This window comes from Amblyomma mixtum, chromosome 2 (genome assembly GCF_055824585.1).
Source record: "Amblyomma mixtum isolate Tamu chromosome 2, ASM5582458v1, whole genome shotgun sequence".
Classification (NCBI taxonomy): Eukaryota; Metazoa; Arthropoda; class Arachnida; order Ixodida; family Ixodidae; genus Amblyomma; species Amblyomma mixtum.
The window spans coordinates 280,251,445-280,263,797 of NC_143013.1; the positions used below are offsets into that span (position 1 = coordinate 280,251,445).

The 12,353-nt window shown below is 45.0% G+C and overlaps 1 protein-coding gene across 6 annotated transcripts in view; it reads right to left on the reverse strand.

Annotated features, from left to right (window-relative positions):
• Positions 1 to 11: 11 nt before the first annotated feature.
• LOC149364147 (E3 ubiquitin-protein ligase MIB2-like) overlaps positions 12 to 12,353 on the reverse strand; it is a 49,568-nt gene continuing 37,226 nt past the window's right edge. For all 6 annotated transcript variants that reach the window (XM_089574137.1, XM_089574136.1, XM_089574135.1 and 3 more), the window contains 2 exons: positions 9,821 to 10,150; positions 12 to 7,994 (listed from right to left, as the gene is read on the reverse strand). In XM_089574137.1, the coding sequence (XP_089430263.1) occupies positions 9,897 to 10,150 (254 nt within the window). In that variant the 3' untranslated portion in view covers positions 12 to 7,994; positions 9,821 to 9,896. The remainder of the gene's footprint in view (positions 7,995 to 9,820; positions 10,151 to 12,353) is intronic.

Below are 12,353 nucleotides of genomic sequence, written 5' to 3' on the forward strand. Positions count from 1 at the left end.
ACAACAGGAAGTTTGTAATTTGAGGTTTATTATGCATTAAATAAGTGCCTGTCGGACATTGTGTATGTGTGTGTGACAAAGTCTGACAGGAGCACATGAGGGAGGGGGGGCTGTGGGGGGCAGGGGGACAACCTGAGAACCCTCAAAACGAGGCGAGGGCTAATTGGGGCAAACCACTGTTACACTCCTACACAAAAAGTACAAATGGTCGTCGTCGCAAAGGTGATTGTTCACCACTGTATATCACATAGGTCGCTTAAATAGGCTAGTACGCACAGGTCTCTCATGACAACAATATAACGCATACAAGCACATACACACAACTTTCTTTCAAATGTTTGCACATCAGTTTTCATATCGGTGGACAGCATAGTGTACAAACAAACTTGAAGGGACACTGAAAACAAAATGAAGTCTGCCTGCATTGATAGATTACCTCAGTTACCTCAATAGATTACCTTTACCTCGTCCTCAAAAGTAAACTGTGGTGATGCCAAAACATTTTTCCATGCAGATCTCTAACGATAGGCCTATCACCATTCATTTCCAAACGGTAATCACGAAGTCCTTTTCAGAAAAGTCGATGTCGGGAGTTTGACTCAAGTGGCGGGAATAAGAACATTTTAAATTCTTTCAAATCAATTTCTCAGCAATAAATGCATCTTCTGCCACAGAACAAAAGTTGGATAAAGTTGCCCTCGGTGTCCCAAGAAAAAGGAGCACTTTTGCCTCACACTTAGAAAGTACATACATATTGGGCTTTGTTTTTGTAGTTCAGCAACGATCACCAGATAATTTGAAGTTGCTTTATCCACAAAGCACGTTTGGGGACAAAACATGGCCTGCTCTGCCTTGAGAAAATGCTGCCTGTACTAAAACGGTGAAGCAAGTGCAATCAGTGCATTACAAGAACACACGGTGCTTGTGTACTGCACAACACTGTATGCTAAAACACACTGACGTTGAAATGCTTCGAGCTGAGACAAATGACAAAGGAAAGACAAACACCGAGAAGACCAGCACAGATAGAAGCTCAAACTATCGCAACAACTAAGCGATAAATAAGTGTTTTATAAAGACATACTCACCAGGCTCCTACTAACTGTGCAGAAGCAATTGTGCTCTCTACACACTACTACAAACAGCAAGACATGGTGCTGTATGATACGCCACCTGCCAGGTGGCATGTTACGCCGACAACGCCAATGACTACAATGCAGAGCGCAGGAACGGGTGCCTAAGCGCTGCGCTCTGAAACTTTTGTCGCTCTGCTATAATAATAGCAAAAAAAAAAAAAGCATAAGTAAGTTCACAACATTGCAGAATCAAACCATCATGATCACTGTGGAAAGCAGTGTGCCAGTGTCTTGTAACACAGGCTTAACACTAATTTAGTGCTCACCAACTTGCCTATTCCCAACTACCTTTTTTTTTTTTTTTGACACCAAGATCTGATGCTCATAATTACAAAGTAAAGACATTAGTCAAACAAAAATTAAGGTTTCTAATTAGCACACTGATTCCCACTTTCGATTAACAAACCACACGTTGGCCACCCAAATACATGCCAGTGATGACCTTGCTTCACTTAAGTACTGTTTTTTTTTTTTTGGCAGAATTGCCATACGCACAGAAGTATGCGCCAACGGCAACAACAAAAAACACAAACCCAGCATTACCTCGGCAAGTGCGAATACAATCATGAAAAGGGTGCAAACATTGATAAACATACACGCAAACATGTTACCACAAAGCACAAACAGGCAGATACTCTAATTCTCACACACACAATGGAGCTAAGACAAAGAGGTCAGTTTTAGACTGCTACAACATGCACACAACAAAAACTGCGTACGCTACTGCCACCATGCGACAGCATGGCAAACACGTCTCTTTCCATTTTAAAACTTCCGCATTTACACACAGAGGTAAGAACTAGGTGCCAAGAACAAAAAACAGTCACCACAGACTTGCGTCAAGAGCTGTTACGCTTCCAGAATATGGTTCAACCACACGCAAAGCAACCACAAGCACGCAGTGAAAATTTATCGTGTGACATCTCGGAAGTGTTAAAATACTGCTAAAACTGCATAAAGTACAATATGCCCACTAAAGCTAAAAGAAAAATTACAGCGCATTTAAAAAGTGTGGCAGCCAGCAGCAGCATGCCTCACACAAATTGCCTGCGCAAAAAAAGCTAAGTGAGAGTAAGATATGTGCAGGAGCTTGCCAAGGCCTATCCTGCTCTTCTTCTAATGCGATGAGGCCACGTAGGGGAAAATATGTCGTACGGCCCTTCCTGCACAGGCTACTGTCTATTCGTATAAGGCTCCAATCGTGGCTTAGGCTAGTGTTGTAGATAGACACTGCAGTTGATAGAGGACAGAAGACCACTCTCTACTTCATTCGCAAAATCTTGTACATTCTACTGAGCAAACGACAGGACTGTGCTCTCGTTCTATGTGTGATATGATCCTCGCTTCAAAACTAGAAAATCGCGCCGACTCTGCAAAGCTATTCTTACTGGCATGCATAGGCTGCAGCACTGTTGTAAGTGCCACACATACAAATATATATACTTTGTAAAGGCCCTAAGCTGCGCTGACATTATCTGCTATTAAAATCTCTGGGCGTTCTAACCTAAACAGATCAAATAGCAGCACACTCTAAAGGCTCGCTCTGGAAACCAATGCTAGACTGATCGGAAACAGGCTAAAAGATCTGAAGTCTTAAAACAATTTCAAAAACAAGAAGCAGCATTTCACCTCATAAGAGAGAGAACTTGAGCAATATCCATTGTTACGTACCATTACATTGTGGTCCGATCTGACTGGAAACACACAATATGGCCACAAATCACACCGATTACACCTCAAGCAAGCCTGATCATCCTTTTGTTTCATCTAACAACTTAGTAACTTAGTTTTCCATCAAACAGCAAGCTTTGCATTGCTGCTTGGAATATGACACGGAGTCAAGAATGTCAGCTCATTTCTACCTGGTAAATTAGAGCCCTCACAAGCCTATGCAAGGCACCATTTCTAATAACGGTTTTTACCAGAAAAAAATGCCTACACAAGGCCTACATACATCGACTTGCCTTTAATGATCACAATTATGAAAGGCCTAACTGCACGGCACCACTTTTTCTTTTTTTAAATCCTGCTGAGATGCCCTCCCTATGGATTCCTTATTCAGCTGGAAAAATTTATGCTGGCCAGAAATGGACAGCACAAGGGGTCCTGCTCATGTACTAAAATGTATGACACCTCTGTCTTGTCTTTATCTACATCCAAGCTTACTGCACTCTACAAACTTTTTTTTGGCCATGGGTCTTGGTTTGACGTCACTAGAGTCGTCTTCTATCCCTTCCTCTCAGCTAAGGCAGTCTTTCAATTCTTCCGTGCGATAAGTCGACCAACTATAAGCTCTGATTCAAAATTTTCAAAAGTTGAACACATGTCAAAATGCAATCCGTCAAGCAGATTTCAAAGCAACCGACAAGTTGTCTTGGTGATGGTAGCTCAACAAAACACATACCCGCTCCCATACTCTTAACATTCACATTTCTTAGAGCACTGCAAATGAAAAGAAAGGAAGTGTTGGAAAAGGCAGTTTTAGGAGCAAAGAAAAAGGTTTTTGAAATTTAATAAGTAGCGGAATCTTAACCCTGTAACGCCCGGCGTATCATGTATGACACAGACTGTAAAAATATGAATAGTTTATGGCAGCAATGGCCTTTGCCAGCACATTTATCAAAGGTCAAAGTACCACCTGTCAGATACGCAGGAGGTCTCCCGGTATATCGCACTGGTATGTTGGTATGTGGGGTTTAACGCCCCGAAGAGACACGTGGCCTTTGAGGGACGTCACAGCAGAGGGCTGTGGATTGACTTTACTCCACCCGAGGTTCTTTAACATGTGCAGACATCAAGTAACGCACACATTGGTATTCTTGTATTTTACCTCCATCGAAATGCAGCTACAGTGACCAGAATTTGATCTCACAACGTTGGCATCAGCAGCCGAATGCCAAATCTACAGAGTAATCGTAACAGGTCGTCCTTATATATCACTTACCGAAAAAGCTAACTCTAATCACAAAACAGCCAAAAATCTTTATGGCCTTACTGACGCAATGGCAGATGATGGAACAGTTTTGGTATTGTGCATTGTTATATTGTTCTTACACACTCACAAACCATCATAATATGTCCATTGTACTTTAATGATTCAGTGATCATTATTTCCTTAAGCAACCGTTTTTTGTATTTCTGCTATGCTGAGGCAACTAGTGATGAAATACTGGATGTTTGTACCTTCTTAAAAATAATTTTGTTGCTCAGGCGTTACAGGGTTAAGTACATTTGAACCTCGTTACAGCGAAGTTAAAGGGCCCGGCGATTATTTATTATAGCCTGTGTTGACTGAGCTTACAAGGGGAATCATCATTCCATCGTTATATCCATTATTTCGTCATAAACAGGTTTGACTAAAGTATAATTGAATAAAGCAGGCTGAGAACGCAGGAAAAAAAGTTTATAAATAAGACGACAGCAGCAAGAGGGTTTATCTAACTCTCCAGACAATAATAAGAAATAATAATAAAAGAGTAAGCGCACTGTAAGTGCATTTGTCTCTATGAGGTATATCTGTGTGACACACTCGAAGCGAAATGACACGACAAAAATGGCGCTTCCGAAACATGGCAATTCAAAAGAATGCCGAGCGACATACGCTAAACTAAAATGCTTTCTAAAATAAGCAGGCCTCAATATTTCAGATAAAAATGCTTCTTTCACAGGCGGTAAAACTCTTAAGAAGTCTGATAACATTTCCCATAGATGTCGGTGTGCCAGCATAATTCATTGATAGAACATGACCTCTAAGCAGAGTTCACTTTGACCCATACATCATTTTCTTTTAGTGTAGTAAAACTTGCTCTGAATATCTGATGATTCAAATTGAACTGCTATATAAGAGAACACAAACTGCAAGCATGCAACAATTTCCAGCAATGCTCCAACAGAAAATGGCATCTTCTCAGACAGCATACACCATGGTACCTTGCTGGAAAATCAACTAAGAGCGAAATACTGACACACAATTACGACTAAATTATAATGGCATCTACATGAACATGACCCCCCCAAAGCCCACAGATGAATAGTGCGAAACTTCCTTGAATATTATGAAAAACAATGAAATATGGTGTAAGTATGAGATTCTAGCACTGTGGTGACTTCTTTGCAAACACTTCAATAACTAACTAGTATACATAAGCATTTTCAGTGGAAGATTAGTGACAAATGGTAGCTGCTATCAATGACATTGCCTTGTAGAGCAGAAAAATTGCTACTGATCAGTGCTGAACTGTTGAAGGTTATGAAAGGGCAAGTAATTGGATGTGACTAAGAAAATTAACATTTTTTTTTTTTTCTGAACAGCAACTTCTCTTGGTTGTATAGATGCAGTATTACACAGCATGTCATAAAAATGCCTTCTGCTGCTACAGTTCAGCAACTTCATTTACTCTTCTGAAACCAGACTAAGCACTACTGTTCCGTCTTGAGCAATAAGTCTATTCTACGTCGCCCTCTAAAGAAAGAGAAAACGGCATAATCGTTCTCAGCAAAAGGCTCCAAACAATAACGCCTGCCCATCAGTACTGTGTTCCACACACTATCTGTGCAGAAAGAAACGTAAGCATGATGAACATATGTCGCAGTGGCACGACAGAAAAGCTCAGCATGGCATCACAGCTAACTCACTAACTTCTAGCACTAAATGCTCATTGGTAAAGTTAAGGAGCAGCAAAGAGTAATGCCTATGGCAGACAGGCAAAACCGAGACACTGTGGAAGACGTTTGCACAAGCGATGCTGACTAGACCAATCTCTCATTCATTAAGTTTTTTTTTTTTTTTTCAAAGCTTTGCCAAAAAATGTAAAATACCAAAGCACAAAGGGAAGTGAAAGGCTCATCTACTTTCACTGTTCAAGTATAAATTGGTTACAGGGCACCTGGTTCATTACTGAAAGCCCAATACTGCGCCTAGAGATGTGCATCCAGGAAGTGAACTGCACAACGCTGCATTTGCATCTTCCTACATTCCCACCATCTCGCACAGAACTGCCTATACTGCTAGACAGCCCAGTTTGAAGCTGCTGCCCGTATTCTCACTGGCCTTGGAGCAATACTGCAATGAACACTTGTTCAAGCATGCACACATACCTCATTGTCTGCCCAGAGAAAAAGAAAAACATAAAAAGCAATTTAAAATTAATTCTGTTTTGCAATGACAATTACATTACTCTCCCTGGTGCTTCTCCTTTACACAGCAAGATGCCTACAATACTGTGAAATTTCGAAGTGTCAGAGAAGAAGAAAGAGATAAGTAAGCTCTACGTAAACTGTACATGCAGTGCTGAATCTAAATGCATGGCCCATAAGATTAATGGGACTGAGAAGTTGCAGAGCAAACATATCAGCTGGTATAACAGCAAGCAAATTTCTGCAGGCAGCAATTAGGCACGATGCATTACAGCAGTGAGCAACTATAACTATACTGCTGCTATAAGCTAATGGGGCTGATGAAAGACAAACTTCAGCTACTCGCAGGCTGAGGTGCGAGAAAAATGACGTCCGCTAGATGCCACTTCGAATCCATCGGCGGGCAGTGATATAGCAAGGTCCTGCTAAAAACTAAAAGAGCTACTCGCCTTGATTAGACCTGCATACTAATATGCTCTTCGTAATGGCACGTTCCTATCCGATAGCTGCTTATATTACTAGGGCAAAGCGGATTGTTTTCAAGCTGACATGAGAACAGGACAAGCCTCCTTGATGCTGTCACTGCTTCACTCCATCAAAAAACAATAAGACTTTGGGAAGTTTAGCTTTTCGATATTGGTTTTGTAATCCCCAATGGGTAAAAAGCAAATCGCAACAGGTGGGGAGCAAGAGAGACACCGCCACCTGCAAAATTTCATTCTACAGTTTTAAAAAAGGCCCGCACTTGAGTAAAAATAAAACAAAGTGCACCACAAAATAAATATGTCATGCTAACCATCACAAGACATAAACGACTATGAGCGAATAGTGCCCCGTAAATAGAAAACAAGGCAGAAAGAAACACCGGACAAAAAAGAGCAGTTCATTCACAAAGTCGTGACAATAAGCATAAATGGCTAAGCACCTAAAAAAAGTACTTCACAAAGCATACTGAAAACAAGTTTAGGTACAACAACCTTGTAGTGCTGTGAACTTTTTCGACGGAACATGGTTTTCAACATGCAGAAGACCTGGCAAATTCAAACATCATTCCACAACTATTGTACCGTGCTATATACAGAATGCAAGGAAATCAGATCTTTAGTCAACAAAATAAAATTAAACATACACTCGCTCAAGCAACAAACAATTCACTATACACAGGCATGCATAAACAGCCACACTTAACGTGCTGCTCGAGCTCCAGTCCGTGACCTTGATTTTTCCAAAGTGGGCTTACTCCTTCGCCGTGCTTCAAGGACACAGCAGAGCAGTGCGGACAAACACAAAATGCCCGCATGCCATGTAGTCCACGTCTTGCACAAATACATGCCGATGCACTTCCAAACTTCACACTGGAGATCTGAAAATTTGCGCCTGTTTGCGGAGCAGCACTTGTGGTCACAGAAAAGCGGTTGTGGCCTGGACGAACTAAGTCAACAGTGCGTGACATGAACTGTGCAACACAAAGTCTTCGGGCATTGGGAGAAGCCTTGATGACCGTGCCACAAGGCAGGAGCGCAGATGCACACACACGGTCGGTCGAACAGACCATCACTACGCGAAACCGGCTTCAATCTCAAATGTCTCGCTCAAAGAAAAAAAGAAAAAGAAACATGCACAAAGTTCGTGGTGCAGGCAGTGTGTGTAGGCTGTAGGCTCAGCCTTTTGCGATTCTACTGATGCTTGATGCTTTCAGACAGGACAAACGATAAGCATAATCTGAAAGAAACAAAAATGGAGATAGTCATACTCAAAGAACACTGTTGTACTGCAACGTTCCCACTAAGATCATTATAACATGTGGCACCACTGAGCAAAAAGTCCGCAAATCCCACCAAAAGATAGAAAAAGAAAGTTGGGCATTTATGTACACGCCTGGCAACTAATTCAACAAGCAAGCATTCATATTATCTGCTCTTCACCGCAAGGTTGGTTGGTTTATGGGGTTTAACGTCCCAAAGTGACTAAGGCTATGAGAGACGCTGTAGTGGAGGGCTCCGGAAATTTCGACCACCTGGGGTTCTTTAACGTGCACTGACATCGCACAGTACACGGGCCTCGAATTTCTCCGCAAGGGTCCGAGACCTGAACCTTCAGGTGACATGTGCAACTAACCACAGTTTCCAAACCTGCAACACACACTCTTTGACTCAAGAATAATTTTCAAGAATAATTTCAATGAATCAACAAGTCTCCTGTTAGAAAGGCATAGATACGAACTGCTTTGGGGGCACAACTTATCTCTGCTTCTGAGCATTCCAAGTGCAATTTCCAACATTGGAATTCAATCTGGCAGTCTACACTGAAACTGTGGTTTGGCACTGTTTGATTCAAGCTGAAATCTCACTACTTGCAGTTATCTTTAAGCATAGATTAATACTTCCTTGGCAGCATCCTCTGCAAGATAAGATCTGAGGTGTTAACAGGGTGCCTCATGGCATAAGTCTGCTTTTTCGGCCATCAGCAAGCCCTAAGCAAAATTGCAACTGCCAGACAGCACCGACTAACGCAGTGCCCCGCCTTTGCTAGCTCTTGGGTAAGAGACAGGTGTTGGCTGGCATGCTAATATACATACAAAAGGCAGCTTTCAAGCTTCTGGAGAACTGTTGTGTCAAACTCAGGCTAGCTGAACAAACAGCTTGCACAAACAGGCTACACTATCAAATGTGATGAAGCTAAACCAAACACTGATTTTAAGCCTACTCAATGAAAATGCTTTCCCTCCAGTTTTGAGAGAACTTTGAAGTTTTTGATGCACAGTTCAAGGAAAAATGTTCGAGACTATACTCGACGACAGCTTTCTTTGGCAGTGAAAGGAAGGATACAGGGGTGGAGTGTCCATACCTGTGTCATTCTGCCAGCTAGTTCGGCTGCACTACTGGCAGCATGGCACGCTGCTCTCCCTGCGGTAACTTTATTCCGTCAATGTAGCAGCTAGCGCCATCTATAGAAGCTTCTTGTAACTAGACGTGCGAGACAAATTTTTTGTTACCAAGAAAACTTTTTCCCTTGACGTTCGATGCTGAAATTGGGCAGCTGCGTTAAAAATAGGCCTTGAATAACAAATACTGACAATATAATAAGCTTTAAGGGAATACTAATAACTGCAAGCAAGGACTGTAATTCAATTGTATAGGAAAATAGGGCAGGATTCGGCTCCGTAGCCTCCACCCCACTGCCGAAAGACGTTGTTGCGGAGTACAATAGGGGATATTCAAAATTCCGCAAGTGCACTTTCCTGCATAACAGTGTTGCCCCCAACAAGATGGCGGACCATGCGTTTCCAGCTGAAACAAAGCAAGAAAGACTGGTTTTTTGTTTGATTCTTCCAAAATACGTTTCTTACATTCTATCCACACCTTTAGCGCCTGTCCTGAAGCCCATGTAGTTCCTTTATAGCGAAGTCGGCCATCTTGTTAGGGGCAACAATGTTATGCGGGAAAGCGCACTTGCGGAATTTTGAATATCCCCTCATTCCACACTTCGAGAAGATAACTTTCTGAGCTGACTCGACGCGTACTTCAGACCTCAGGAGAGAGACGCACCTCAGAACCAGCAGAGTCCAACCACATGTGAATGCGTGGCATGTGTGTGTGTGCAGTGCAGTCTCTTTCAGCCCCCTCAGTAGAGGAAGATCTTGCGGGTGATGGCCCTGCGGCACATGTGGCACTGACGCAGGGTGTGGGCGCAGACAGAGCACGCCCCGTGTCCGCACAGGAAGGCCACGTTGCGCCGCCGCTCCAGGCAGATACTGCAGCCCTGCCACTCCTCCATCTCCTGCAGCCGGGACTCCAGCTGCCTCAGGCGCTCCAGGCTGACGGCTCCCCCGCCGCCCAGCTGATGCTGCCGGCCGCCCGACACCACCACCTTGCCGGCTGACGGAAAGTCGGGAAGTATGGAACACGGTTCAGTTATACCTGAGCAGGGTGCGTTGCTGGGCAAGTTGGTTTGACACTCTGAACATTGTAGGACATTCATTGTAGGATGTTGTAGGACAATGTAGGGAACATTCAGCACACTGTGTCTCTCGTCCTTCCTTCGTCCCTCGTCTGCCAGCACTACAATGTTCAGTCATACTGGCTGCAGTTGCAGTAGCAGTTGGGGGTTAATAATGCAGTGACAACTCAGGCCAGTCGTTTGCTGTGATTAGTCATGATCAAATAATTGATAAGGACTAAATTTCATTGGTTTAAACGTAAGGTTGCATGATGACATGAGAAGTTAAAAGGCAGTACAGTTAAACCTGAGTATATAACAAAACCGAGAAAAGTGTGAAATTTTTTGTTGCACGCAGGTTTTCGTCACAAACAGTTTTCATGTGAAAACTCTAATGCCAATGCGGCTGCTTTGCCACTGTCCCTGCCACGCATCACACGAAACCGCTACATGCGGGGTGGGGAAGGCAGGGGAAGTCAGAAGCACCCGCCTCTTTCCACGTGCTCAGCTCCCGTAAAAGAAAAAAAAAAACAAGAAAAAACTGTCAGCGGCTGAATTGTATGAGCAACCAAGTGGCGGCAATGAGTGCACACTGTTCGTCCCGTGTGTTCTTTGCTACATCCTGTCGCTTTGTGCTGCTGCTGCTGCTGCTGATGATGATGATATTGTGGCATTGCCCTTTGTAGCGGGCGGGCACAGAATTTGTGTCCTAGCCGAAGAAAAAAAAGAAAGAAAAAAATAACGAAGAGAAAAAAAAAAGAACGAAGCACACGCAACCAGAAGTCACAACGTATGTGCACCGCGACTACGTCTGTGTCGGTTCAGTTCGCGGAATAGTACACCGCCGCGTCATCTGCCACCATCGTTGTAGCCGGGCCTTCGTGGTGGACACGGCTTTCGTTGGTGTGCGCCTATTAGCACCGTGCTCTCCCTCCTGTTCCCCTTCGCCTGCTTTAAATCCCAGCGCCCGTGGGAAGGTGGCGCCATCTGCCTGTGGAGGGGACAACCCGTCGCGGTGAAGCACCAAGTGCTCCGGGAGCTCCTCTTCCTTTCCGCAGGCCCTGCATATAGCGGCTTGCACGTCGGCGGAGAGGTCGAAGCGGCGGCGGTACACGAGTGTGCGCAGCGCACCAGCACGCGCCTCGAAGAGAAGAGCGCTGCTCCCGCTGTTGTCGTACAGCTGCTCCGGGGCGATTTCCTTTTTATGCGCGCGGTACAGCTGAAGCGTCATTTTCTTCTGCATGTCGGAGTGCCATCGGGCGGCTTCCGCAGCCTGCACCTGGGCCCTTACTTTGCGGCTCGGTTGGCGTTTGGTTTCTTCGGTGCTCTCGGTGGTCTGGGCAAGGAAACCGAATTTGCCGCGCAGCCGGTGGACGCGCGCACGCCATTGCATTCCGGTCCCTTTAAAGTATAGGTACCGGAACACTCGGCACGCCCAGCGGGTGTCGGGTAGCATGCGCAGCCGCTCTTCGAAGGCGATTTTGCTGCTGGCCTCTCGAGCTTCGAAGGACGACCAGCCGAGGTCGCCCTGTATTGCCTCAATGGCGACACAACCATGGCACCCCAGGGCCACTCGGCCAACTTCGTGCTGTCCGCGCTCTAGCCATGCACGTGTGGAGGCCGACATACACACGACGGCATTTGCAAAAGTTAGGCCCGGGACGTGCACGGCCTTCCACAGCTCACGCACCATCACATATCGACTACACCCCCACAGACAACGTCTGCGCAGAATGCAGCAGGCGCGCTGGGAGGCGAGCCGTACACGCTCCTCGTGTGCATCGTATAGGCCCCCTTGGGCACTAATGGTGACGCCGAGATAGCGGTAATCAGAGGTCTGCGGTATGGGCTCTCCGCTTGGCAGGTGCACCGTGGAGACGCTGGTCTTGTCGCCCGCGAATCGCAACACAGCTGATTTCTTCACGTTGAAGCACAGTCCCAGCTGCCCTAGATGGTCGGCGGACAGTGAGATCAGCTGCTGTAACTGCGCCTCATCTTCGGCCAAGAGCACGATGTCGTCCGCGAACACAAGGCCCGGGAGAGTCCAGACCTCCGGGATGCCGTCCTGTGTGTATGGGAGGGTAAAGCCGATGCCGGACCGAACCAAGAGGTGCTCCAGCTCTGCCGTGTAGAGCATGTAGA